Raw genomic sequence first — 12,427 nt, forward strand, 5'->3', positions numbered from 1 at the left:
TTTTTTTTTTTTTTTTTTTTTTGATGGCGTGCATGTGTAGTGACCCCAGACTTGCAGATGCATATACACTAAACGAGGTTGAACTAAGGTTTTATATGGCTGTTAATTTAATATCTTTCGTTGTGCTATGGCTAAATTTCCTTCTTAGCATCCACAGACTTCCAGTGGCTTTCGCGCACATATGGCTGTCCCGTTTCAGACCGTTCCCTTTAAATGTTACCAGCAATGAGAAGGGTGCTCAGAAGAAGCACAGACTATCGGCTGCTCCCAACCTGGGGCACTTTCTCCAGTATGTGTCCTACTGGCTCGTAAATGACAAACGTCTGCAAATAACCAGTGGTCTCTCCGCAGAAAGGAACAACAACAACAACAACAAAAAGCAGAGGACACTGATTGTCCGCCCCGTATGCTCGAGTCAAAAGTTACAGAAAAGGTGGTGCGGATGACACATCCAACTGTTCTTTCGGTGCATATGGGCTTTTGGAGGTTATGAGCATTTGGTCCTTATGAGCTACAACCCTGCGTGGCTTCCCTTTGAGAGTCTGTAACATTGACTCCGCAGGTAACGAGATGCACAGCCGTTATAGAGAGAGATTGGCCATTTTTTTTAATCTTTTGCAGCTTCACGGGATAAGCCTGTTTTGACGTCAGAGTCGCTGTGCACCGCCCAAAAAGCCTGATTCCAAGCGAAATCCGCTTACCATCCAGCAGGTAGGCGCCATTTTGATGCAGTCCACCGGCTAGTCGACAGCAGAGCCATTTATAGGGAGAGTTTGGCCATTCTTTGATCTTTTGCCGCCTCGTGGGAGGAGCTTATTTTGACGTCAGAGTCGTCGTTGCGCCGCCCAAAAAGCCTGAATCCGAGCGGAATCCGCTTATCAGCCATCTAGTCCGCCTCATATTGATGCTGTCCGCCAGCTGGTCGACAGCTTCCTGGTCGCGTTGAATGTAATCTACAGGAATAACCGGATTATGACCTACTGTCGCCGGTGATAGGGGGGCTTTGCTGCCAAACAGAAAGAGTTCAAGGACGAAAGGCTTTCAAAGCAAGAAGTACGCACGTGTCTTCTCTCCTTGGGTTGTAAACAACGATCAGCATCAATATGGCGTCTGCGACCGGTTGACGGCTGGATAACAATAGTGCACGACAAGGGAGGTCGCTCAGCCGTGACGTCGCATGACGCGGTTTAAGTTAGGCTCCTCCCAATGGCCGAACTCTCTCTATAAACGGCTCTGGTCGACAGGTACTTTTGTCGCGCTCAATGTAATCTACAACAGTCGCCAGCTTATATGACCGACAGGTGCCTGTGATAAGGGGGCTTTGTTACCAAACTGAAAGGATTCAAGGACGAAGGGTTTTTGAAGGGCGCTATACCCACGTGTCTTCCCCCTTGCATCGTGAGAACAACGCTTTGCATCAACATGGCGTCGGCGACCGGTTGACGACAATAGAACGCATCGAGGGAGGTCGTTCAGCTGTGACGTCGCATGACGCTGTACAAGTTAGGCTCCTCCTAATGGCCAAACTCTCTGTATAAACGGCTCGGACGAGATGTGACCTATACCGCCGCCTAGAGTCACTAGATAGGGGTACAGAGTATCGCATTCCTTTTCCGCGCCGCCATTCGTTGTCCGCGATTGGGCCGATCGTGTCACGCGGTTTCTCCTTACAAGAACTCGCAACCTTCTCAGTGGCTTTCATCTTTCAATGCTAATTTCTTAAGCAAATTGAGGCTTTGTATGTATTTGTCCTTTCTATATTGTTCCAGCCTCAGGACATGAGTTCTGTATTGTCACGCTGTCCATGTTGAGTCACCTCCATCCAAAACCGGTTTCCTTCGTTGCGAGCTGGCCCGACTAGAGTCACTAAATAAGCTTCGCTTCAGAGTATCGACACGGAGGCCCAAGGAAGAGCAGGGGCACCACCTTGTTTCCGCACCACACGGGTACCATTTCCAGTTGAGGATCAAAGACGGCAAACATAATGCTCGCTGTGGGGTAGGAAGCGTGTATAATTGTTGTGCGATAATCCACGTATTGTCCACCACAGCGTCCCGAGGATGTCAAGGTGAGCTCAAGGCCGTCAACTGCTGCTTGTAAACGAAAGGAACATTTCACCTGCGCACAATAGATGGCATCGTGCGCTAAAGTGCGCGTGCGTGTGGGTAACGTGGCGCGGAAACAAGATGGCGCATGCTCGCTCTTGGAACTCAGTGTCAATACTCTGAAGCGTAGCTTATTTAGTGACTCTAGGATCGACCGCGCTCTGATCTCCTGCGTAGAAAGGGGAGATTTCGTCTCATTGCTAGGCAACGCGTCCGACAGGTGGCGCTATTCTGCTTCCTATTTAGTGACTCTAACGTCGCCAGCATGCCAGATGTGCGGCCGCTCAAGGGGAGGGCTTGAAATAGCGAGTACGTGCTCATCTATACTACTTGAGTGCGCGAGTCTTCGTTGCTGTTCAGTCAATTAGCATATCGTATCTCGCTCGTTTTATATCAGTTGTCCTACATCGAGTCCTACGAAACTGTTCATTAAGCGAAATAGAATTATGTTCCATTGGGGGTTAGCGTTCCAGAGCACACCGCCACAAGACATCAGCCCGAGTAATCTGGAAACGCCACGTAAGCTTTGTGTTCTGCATGTGGGTTACAAGGGCGAATGGCTGGACAAGCTGTTGCCGCCCGCCTTTACTGCCAGCCGAAGGGCACCCTCTATACCGTCCTGTCGGATCTCACTCTATGTCCCGTTTTCGTTTATCGTATCCAATAAGCAGCTGGGTGCGCGTTGACCTGCCGCTATACAGCGTCACGCTGGCGTTGGACCTTCGAGCCTCTCGAAGGTGGAAGGCCAAGTATCAACTGCTTTCTCACCTCCCTCTCCTTTTTTTTTTTTCTATTCACTTTCCGTCAAAGTTAACAAACCCCTTCTCTGGTGCTTGCAGAAACGCAGGCGGTTGTTCTGTACTTCTCGCATGCACGACTGCAGTGTGTCAGCCCTTAAAATATTACTGCGCCGCAGGCATGACGCCTAGACATATAGAGGCCATGCTCCCACCTGCGCCGGATACAGTCAATGTTCTTTAGAGCGAACGCTGATGTAATTCATCAGCCCACTCTGCTTCCTTATACTCGCTAAGACTAACCACATGACACAACGCTACGGCAAAAACTGCACTCTAAGAAGAAAAAAAAAGGGTGTGAAAAGGTGCTAATTCCAATAGTTAACATTTAGGTCAGCATAGATTCTGATAAAGGGTATAAAAGGGTGTCAAAAGCAATTGTCATATCTCCAAATTAGTACAAAAAAAGGCGTACGCCCCCCTCGCTCACCGAATGAGAAGCGGAAACCCCATCATTCGTAGGTAGCAGGTAGAACTTTTGCAACCTTTTAAGCAAAACTTATGCGATGGCTATATTACCTCCTCAAAGGTGTAACTGCTCCCACCCGTTTTTCTAAGAGCGATGATAGCGAACGATGGCGCTGCCTTACACTCTTAAAAATGAGCTTCACCGCATAGCACGCTCCTAGCCAACCATCATCCCGAGTGACACCGTTCTCTCCCCTGATTTGTTGAATATGGGAGCCGTACGCCTTTTTATGACAATTAACGTTTCTGCATAAGTGTCACAAAAAGGCGTACTCCTCCCTTTTCAACAAATCAGGGGAGAGAACGATGTCAATCGGGCTGATGGTTGGCTAGGAGCGTGCTCTGTGGTGAAGTTCATTTTTAAGAGTGTATCTCGTCGTGCAGAGCCGTTTATAGAGAGAGTTTGGACATTAGGAGGAGCCGTCATGCGAAGTCATGGCTGAACGACCTCCCCCCGTCGTGCTCCATTGTTATCCAGTCGTCAACGGGTCGCCGACGCCAGATCGATGCTGATCGTTGTTTACAATCCAAGGAGAGGAGACACGTGCGTACTTCCTGCTTGAAAAGCCTTTCGTCCTTGAACTCTTCCTATTCGGCAACGAAGCTCCCCTTATCACCGGCGACAGTAGGTCATAATCCGGTTATTCCTGTAGATTACATTCAACGCGACCAGGAAGCTGTCGACCAGCTGGCGGACAGCATCAATATGACGCGGACTAGATGGCTGATAAGCGGATTCCGCTCGGATTCAGGCTTTTTGGGCGGCGCAACGACGACTCTGACGTCAAAATAAGCTCCTCCCATGAGGCGGCGAAAGATCAAAGAATGGCCAAACTCTCCCTATAAATGGCTCTGTCGTCGTGGTGCGCTATTGCGTCTGCTCATCTCCATCGGCATTTGTAGAGCCTCTAAACAGGGGTACAGAGTGTCGCATTTCTTTTCCGCGATGGAACCGCTGTCCCCCAATTGGGCCGATCGTGTCACGTGGTTTCTCCTTCCAAGAACGCGCCGTCCATGTTGAGCCCCCTCCATCCAAAACCGGTTTCCGCGGTTCCGAGCTGGCTCGACTGCGCACAGTTCTCCGGCGGAGAACTGGGAGATTGGCGTCCCATTGCTAGGCAACGCAGCCGCGCCGGACCAAAGATGGCGGGCTCGCTCGCCGGTGGCTCAGTGTCGCTACTCTGCTTCCCTATCTAGTGACTCTAGGCGTACGTAACTAACGGAGTACATTTCTTTTCTTTCTTAAGTTCAGCACAATGTAATTCCGCAGTTCCGCGTCCATTTATGGGCCTAAACGTCAGCGGAGACACCTGCCAGACCAACTTCGTCGAAAGGTTAGGACGAGAACTATACACGTAGTGCAGGACGCATGCACGGAACGTGCACTTTGTAAATAATCATCACGTGATCACCTGATATTCTCCGCAGTCTGATTCTTTCTTGGTGCAGCCACAGTGACATGTCTTGTGCCGTACGACCGTCACCTCGGTACATTGGAGCGTGCCACCTTCCGCCATATTAAACCGAATAACCTGCAAAGCGAGGAACATAAAACACATACAATGGACAATAATTTCAGGCCCATAGACACCCCAGCCCCTAACTCTCGAACTCACTCCCTATATAGGACTGCAAATAGTCGTAAAACTTGGCAAGTAGTCTCCCTCGCCTCTCCAACTACCTGTACCCAGAGTTGTGCCTAACTCGTTACAAGGAACTCGTTTCTTGGTAACGGTTACTTTTTTTGGTAACGAAGTAACGATTCAGTTACTTTTTAAAAAATTGTAATAGTAACGGAATCAGTTACGAAAATTGGTAACTCGTTACTGACGTTACTCGTTCCTTTTCTTCAGCGCGGGGGAGCACATTTCGGCACTCCGTGCGGCGCAATGCGTGCAGATTTGACCTGCGTGACGTGTGACTCAAAGTATTATTCCAGTTCCTCGCTGGATGTGTTGTTGTCATTTCTCTTGTTTCAGTAATCTCCGATCATCACTGCTTCCCAAGAATGGCCACCAATTTTGCTATGGCTACAAAAAACGTGTTTCGACTTATAGCCTTTTCTTGTCTTTGCTAAGCCTCTGAGCGCTCCAAATTATGACGCAGCCCCTCGTCTGTTTTTGGGAAGCGTTTGTGATCGGTGGCACGAAAACCAGTGTTTTTTCTTGTGTTTTCGTAATCTCCGATCACCCCCACTTCGGAAACAAGGGAGAAGGTCCAGGCAAACTGATATGTATGGTAACGGGCCGAGAGACACGGAACATGAAGGACGGACGACAAATTTCGAGTATCAGCTTCTTCTGAAGTGCAATTCCTCAAGGCGAGTGACGGCATGTTTGTTGGCTCCTTTAACTATGCTGCGGTAACGTAAAAGTAACTCGTTACCTGTGAGTAACGAGAACTCGTTACATTTGTATGTTGGTAACGAGTAACGTATTTAGTTACTTTTTCCTGAAGTAACGGGTAACGGTATTTGGTTCCTTTTTTTCGGTAACGGGCACAAGTCTGCCTGTACCGTGTATTCACACGAGCGACATTCCCCGAGAAACGGAAGAAGCGAAGAGAGCCATAGCCTTGTGCTGTCACGTCAGCGCGAAAGATCAACGTCATGTCTTCACGTATACACCGCTAACCGTGTTGAATATCTTGCTACACATCCACAAGATATTCCGTAGCAGATGACAGAAAAACACGCTGATGGTATCGTCTGCTAAGTGTCGTCTGCTATAAACGCAGTACGCCACTCCCGCTTTTCCGCACAGTGTGAATGCTCAACATAACACGGAAAGGAACTTCGGCTCTGTGAGCACTGTTTTCGCTTTTTCTTCCACGTGTATCTTACGTCAGGATGTCGCTCGTGTGAATACACGGATAGAGGCGCTCGCGTCGTTCTCAAGATGGCCGTGAAAAAAATATTTCCGATGAATAAATCGCCCTGTGCTCTCTTCAAATACAATGCAAATCAATACAATACAATCAAATTCGATCCTTGTACAAATAACATAACTGGCGCGTGGTTTCCCGTTATCTTCGTTGTTTCGTTCACGCCGCTCCTGTAATAGCACAGGGTTCGCCAAGATAAACTTCGGGGTTTGTAATGAAGGTTAAACGAATAAGAACAATGTCGGGAAGCTAAAGTAGATGTTAGAGGACGTATTTTGCTCAAAAATTTTATGTCGATAATGGCGGTTCTTCTGTTTCTCTAGCGGATAAATCGTGAAAATGAAAAAAAAAAAAAAAGAAAGATAACGCCGCTGCCTAATCGGCTATACCCGTGTTTCAGCTTCTTTCTGTCAGATGGCGACACGGTCGAACGCGGCGTTGCGGACGACTTCATGATCGAGATGGTCGTGTTTCGCACAGTAGTCTCTGCATTCACTTCCACTCGTTCACTTGGTTTCGATGTCGTCTGCAATGCCGCGCTCAACCGTTTCGCCATCTGACGGAAAGGCGCTGAAACACTGGTATAGCCGATTAGGCAGTGGCGTTTTTTTTTTTCTTTTTTTTTTCTTTTTCACGATTTATCCACAGAGAAACAGAACAAGCGGTGTTATCGACATAAAATTTTGGGGCGTAATACGTCCTCTAACATCTACTTTAGCTTCCCGACACTGTTCTTATTTGTTTTATCTTCGTTACAAACCCCGAAGTTTATCTTGGCGAACCCTGTATATTTCTCCTCTCCCCTTCTCGACATTGAATATTCTTCTCCACAGTGGTTTTGAACTGCGGAATTGAGCAATACTGTTACTGTTTGAGTTCTGCAGACCGAGAAACTCCATCGTACACGAAGGGAAGTTGCGGCAGTTCCGGAACAGCGCGAAACATACCTTCTACATTTGCTGTTATTATCATTAACTGAGTGCTTCTGCTGGAGTCCCCTAGGTGGCGAACAACAAGCTGGAGATTCGATGAAGTTGATGGAATAAGGCCTTACAACTTGGCTAACTGAATAATTTTCCACCTACCTAGAGGCGTTTTTTGTTGTTATTTATAATTGCGCTCTATATGCATGCCGCGAGAGTTTATATCACTCGACATACTACGGTTGACGGCTTAATTCAACTTGTTTTCATTTATGCCTGCGTATTATGCACCTTGAACTCTTAGAACAGAGCGTCAAACTCCTCTGTGACATGCATTTCCTCCCTATAAAGACTAAAATATTTTTGCTGCCACGCATTTATATTTCCCAAAAATTGACTACAATTACTCCATTTATTTTTTTCTTAGACTGCATAGGGAGTTCACCTATGTCATATTGTGACGTGCAGTGCCCGATTTTAGGGGGGGGGGGGGGGGGCAGACGAGGCACTTGCCCCGGGGCCCCCACCACAAAGGGGCCCCCACCAGAAAATGGAAATATGTTTTGCATGCCTGAAACGCATCCCTGAAACGGAAACTTTGTAAAAATATGTCATCCGTCCACGCATATCGACCCCGAATAACACATTGGATAGACATATAGAATACACGAGGTAGCCCCCACAGCAGAGTGCCCCGGGGGCCCCCACCACTGTAAATCCGGCACTGGTGACGTAGCAGTGACGTGCTCGGAAGCTCCTCGCACTGGTGGTCCCTTTTCCTCCGAGTTGCATTGCAAGACGACAAACTGCGCTGTTTTTCGATGCGACAACCACAATTTTCATGACAGAAAACGTGAGAACGACAATGACGAAGCGTCTTCGGGATAAAACCAGGGTACGGAGGTGACCGGATTTCAAAACACCATTCAAGCTTTGTTTTCGAGCAAATGCTAGATCAATCTCGGCAGCTACGCCGAAAAAGTGACGACCACCATGGCGGCCAAACACGTTCCTTTGACGTCATGCCACCATATAGACGCCTATAGGGTGAAACAAAAACACCCTATACCCCCTATAAAAACCCCCTATAGACGCCCGTGTGGTATTACAAACACCCTATAGACGCCTCGCGTGGTATTGGGTGCGTTTTTTTTATTCTATCCGGGTGACCCCCGGGTTACACACCACGCGACCCGAGTGAGATGTCACGTGACCTGTGTGTATGTACCCCCGTTAATAATTTTCGCCCACTACGAGTTACGCCCGTCTCAGCGAACCTGGCGGCAGAGGCAGACGACGTTTTTGACGAGGACATGATTCTAGAAGTTGCGGCACATGTGCTGCTTGACGCATTTGACGAAGGGGAAGATGATGACGAAGGAAGAAACAGGCACGCATCCAACGAAACAACACTCGTGCTAAAGCCACCGAAATATGCTCGGAATCCGAAAGTTAAAAGACGTGGGACTCTCACTTGACGTCGTGTGACGTCATAACCCTCTGGTATCCACCTGCTGAGCTGGGTCAGTGAGAGTAGGTACCCAGAGTAACCCGTAAGAGTAATTTTCGCCGGTAGGCTATGACGTCACTTCCGTCACCCTCGATTTTTCGTCCAGTATGGGTTACCCCCGAGTTCCCCGGGTAGAATAAAAAAACGCACCCATTACAACGAGCGTATATTGAGTGCAGAGTCGATCCGGGATCGGGTTTCAAGTTGTGCGCTTGCCAACAACGCGGTATACAGTCAACCCTCGATTTATGAACCTTCGATTTATGAACCTTCGATTTATGAATTCCCTCGTTTTATGAACACGAGCACGGGGAACCAAACTTTTTCCATTCATTTTTCCCTCGTTTTATGAACCTCGATATTCGAATAATGAACGGAATTTCTGGGAACCAACTTGGAGTTGCCCAGCGTTTTTGCCCTCAATTTATCAACGGATCGTTCCGAGGTCAACAGAAACCTTCAAAGGGATTATTCCGTGGTCTTATGAATGACGCCTGAACGGACAAAACGTTTTCCAGGTATTGCACCCTCGGTTTTTAACCCTTCGAAATCCGAACGACAAACGGGTTTTCCGGGGTCGCACAAGGTGCGACCAAGTGTTCCTGACCTCAGTTGATGAATAAGGTGGTCGCTGTCACCCGGAGATTAATAAACGGAGGTTAAAAATCCCGGAGGAAATCCGAGAGCAGTCCAGTGCGAATCTTAATCTTAAACAATTTAGTATTGCATAATGAACAGTGTGTGAATGCGCTAACGTCTGTTCTTTGTGAGACTGATACAGCAGAAGGCATGGTCAAAAGCAAAATTACACAATATATGACATTATAAACACAATCCCAACTCGGAAATACTGTTCCATTTGCTCGATAGTACTCAGTTAACGGAATTTTCGATTTATGAATCCCTCGATTTATGAACGATTTCTCGGGGAACCGAGGGTGTTCATAAATCGAGGGTTGACTGTATACGGTTTTCCGTGCGAGAGAAGAGAGCGACGTACGGGAACGGTGACGTTTTCCATGGTAACGGCAGAGCAAGTGACTGCCCCGAAACATCCTCCGGAGCAACGTTCCACTCGGACCGCTTCCGGATAGAGGATAGAATGGTCGTTAGGACGTGAGAGGATCTCGAAGTCCATGCGAGGCCTGCAGTACGTGGACTGCGCAAGTTGCTCCAGAGCTGTCAAGTTGCAATTCTCTTCTTCCTTGGGTTGATAATCTGCAAGTACCTTGCTCATCAGAACAGGGCCCTGAAGTGATAACACGGCTATATATACAGGGTGTTTCAGTTAAATCCCCGGGCTAAATAATTCGCGAACCGGTGCACCAATCGAATAACTTTCTTTTTTACAAGTATCTGTCCAATACCGCCTACAAGAATACGCACCGCATGAATGAGCGGGAGGCGCTCATTATTTAAATAAAAATGCAAATGAGTTTCGTAAAAAAGCGTAACTTCTAAAGCAGGGCGCTGTCGGTATTAAAATGGGTACTACCCCTTTTGGGACCTTCAGTGGACACCTTTTAGAGAAAAATCTGCCACCGAAGCGGGTCATTTGTTGCAGTAATTAATTGGTTTCGGTTTACGTATTTTTGTCGCGGCTGGTCGCGGCGAAGCGCAAAAAGACGCTCTTTCATTCCCTTATCCATCAATGAATTACGTCCTTACACCAATGAATTACACCAATGAATTACGTCCTTTTGCGCTTCGCCGCGACCAGCCGCGACAAAAATACGTAAACCGAAACCAATTAATTACTGCAACAAATGACCCGCTTCGGTGGCAGATTTTTCTCTGAAAGGTGTCCACTGAAGGTCCCAAAAGGGGTAGTACCCATTTTAATACCGACAGCGCCCTGCTTTAGAAGTTACGCTTTTTGACGAAACTCATTTGCATTTTTATTTTAATAATGAGCGCCTCCCACTCATTCATACGGTGTGCAGCTTGTAGGTGGTATCGGACAGATACTTGTAAAAAAGAAAGTTCGTGGATTGGTGCACCCGTTCGCGAATTATTTAGCCCGGGGATTTAACTGAAACACCCGGTATGGTGTAAGGTGTGGCAAGATGCGACATGGTGTAAGATACGATATTTTCTGCTCGACGCCGTCTGTTCTCAAAGACGCGTTTCCCAATGGGCTTGAAGCTTTACTCGTATATTCCACGTGAGAATTCTCCGGATTAGTATTTGCGTTGAAGAGAAAAAAATAAATAAATCTGTTGCTTCTGCCTGGAATACAGAGATCGGCAAAAAAGCCGCGATTTTCTGTAGACGATCTTTTTTTTTTTTTTTTTTTCTTGTCACCTGTGCAGCAGCGTGCCGAAGGTTTGTCCTGTCAATGTAAGTCCACATCATATTTCGTTATATATATTCATTTAGATATATGCAAAATATGGGCGCTCTCGGTTATGCGGTGTTTAACTGAAAAATTAATGCATCGGTGTTGGTATCCACAGGGCAAGACGCGACAACTTAATGTAATTTAAATGTAATGCAGTTTAGAGACTGATCACTCATCCATTAGGTGGCGTTATGCTTATTCGTCAGAGATTGCTACTTTGAACATTGCCCAGGGTTTGCCATCAAATTTTCCTGTGTCCTATAGGACATCTCCAGCCAAGCAGCAGCGCACTCAACAGGGAGCGACTAGTGACACATCAGACTGGCGGTACCTTGTTAAGTTGTTTGCAAAGGACAGTGGAGAGTAAATACTCACAGGGTTCTGTGTGCTTTTGTTGCATGTCATATCTAGGCGGTGGGCTAAAGGGGGCCGTGTAGGTGCTTAAATTGCAAAAAGAAAGAAAAAGGAACGTAAAACTAATTTGTGTAGTTCATTACCACGGCGTGTCTCACCTAGCCCCACGCGTCGTCTCCTCTTGCCCGGAGGGTCGCGGCAAGAAGGAACAACAGGCATTTTTGAATTTTTTGTTCCGCGATTATTTTATTACAGCCGGTTACGCCCGTTCTGATTTACAGATCAGGAGCTCTACACTCTTAAAAATGAGCTTCACCGCATAGCACGCTCCTAGCCAACCATCATATCGGATGATATCGTTATCTGCCCGGATTTGTTGAAAACGGGAGGCGTACGCCTTTTTTGTGACAATTATGAACAGCATTAAGTGTCACAGAAATGGCCTGACCCGCAATTTCCAATTAATAGCGAGCTCAGGCAAAAATGTAAAAGCTCAGTTTACGTTCTGGGCATGCGCAGTGGTGATAACGCTATTTGTGTGGCATGAGCCCTATTGAACGCTATTGTGTGTGTTGTGTGGCATGAGCCCGCTATTCTAAAACTCCGTATTGTCATTCATTCATATATACTGCACCTGCATGTGCACTTACCTGGAGCCATGTCTTCATCTGCAACGAAATGCGTTTCATTGATGGTAATAAATTGCTGACAATTACATTGCAATAGACGAGTTGAGAAAATCCCAAAGTGTTTATCGCCGATTTGAACTGTGGGAGTTTACTAATACGAGAGAAACGAGTGGCCTCCAAACTGTTCCGATTTCTCCCGTACGGGTCCATTGTCCACGACGTGTCAAAGTCAGCGAAAGCGAAATGTGTGAAGGATTATTCTTCGTTCCCCCGCTCAGCAAGCGCCCAGGATGCAATGCGTGCGCAAAGAGCACTGGGATTTTCTTAACTCGTCTATTGCATCTAAGAGCGCAATCCTCGGCCGCATGAAACAGCAGGCAGATACTTTAGCAAAATGTTCAAGGCAGTGTGATTCCA

General features: G+C 47.2%; 1 protein-coding gene across 2 annotated transcripts in view; it reads right to left on the minus strand.

Annotated features, from left to right (window-relative positions):
- The window catches only part of LOC135369277 (balbiani ring protein 3-like), a 43,735-nt gene that overhangs the window by 22,232 nt on the left and 9,076 nt on the right, over positions 1 to 12,427 (minus strand). For both annotated transcript variants that reach the window (XM_064602885.1, XM_064602884.1), the window contains 3 exons: positions 12,032 to 12,049; positions 9,687 to 9,904; positions 4,783 to 4,902 (listed from right to left, as the gene is read on the minus strand). In XM_064602885.1, the coding sequence (XP_064458955.1) occupies positions 4,783 to 4,902; positions 9,687 to 9,904; positions 12,032 to 12,049 (356 nt within the window). The remainder of the gene's footprint in view (positions 1 to 4,782; positions 4,903 to 9,686; positions 9,905 to 12,031; positions 12,050 to 12,427) is intronic.

This window comes from Ornithodoros turicata, chromosome 9 (genome assembly GCF_037126465.1).
Source record: "Ornithodoros turicata isolate Travis chromosome 9, ASM3712646v1, whole genome shotgun sequence".
Lineage (NCBI taxonomy): Eukaryota > Metazoa > Arthropoda > Arachnida > Ixodida > Argasidae > Ornithodoros > Ornithodoros turicata.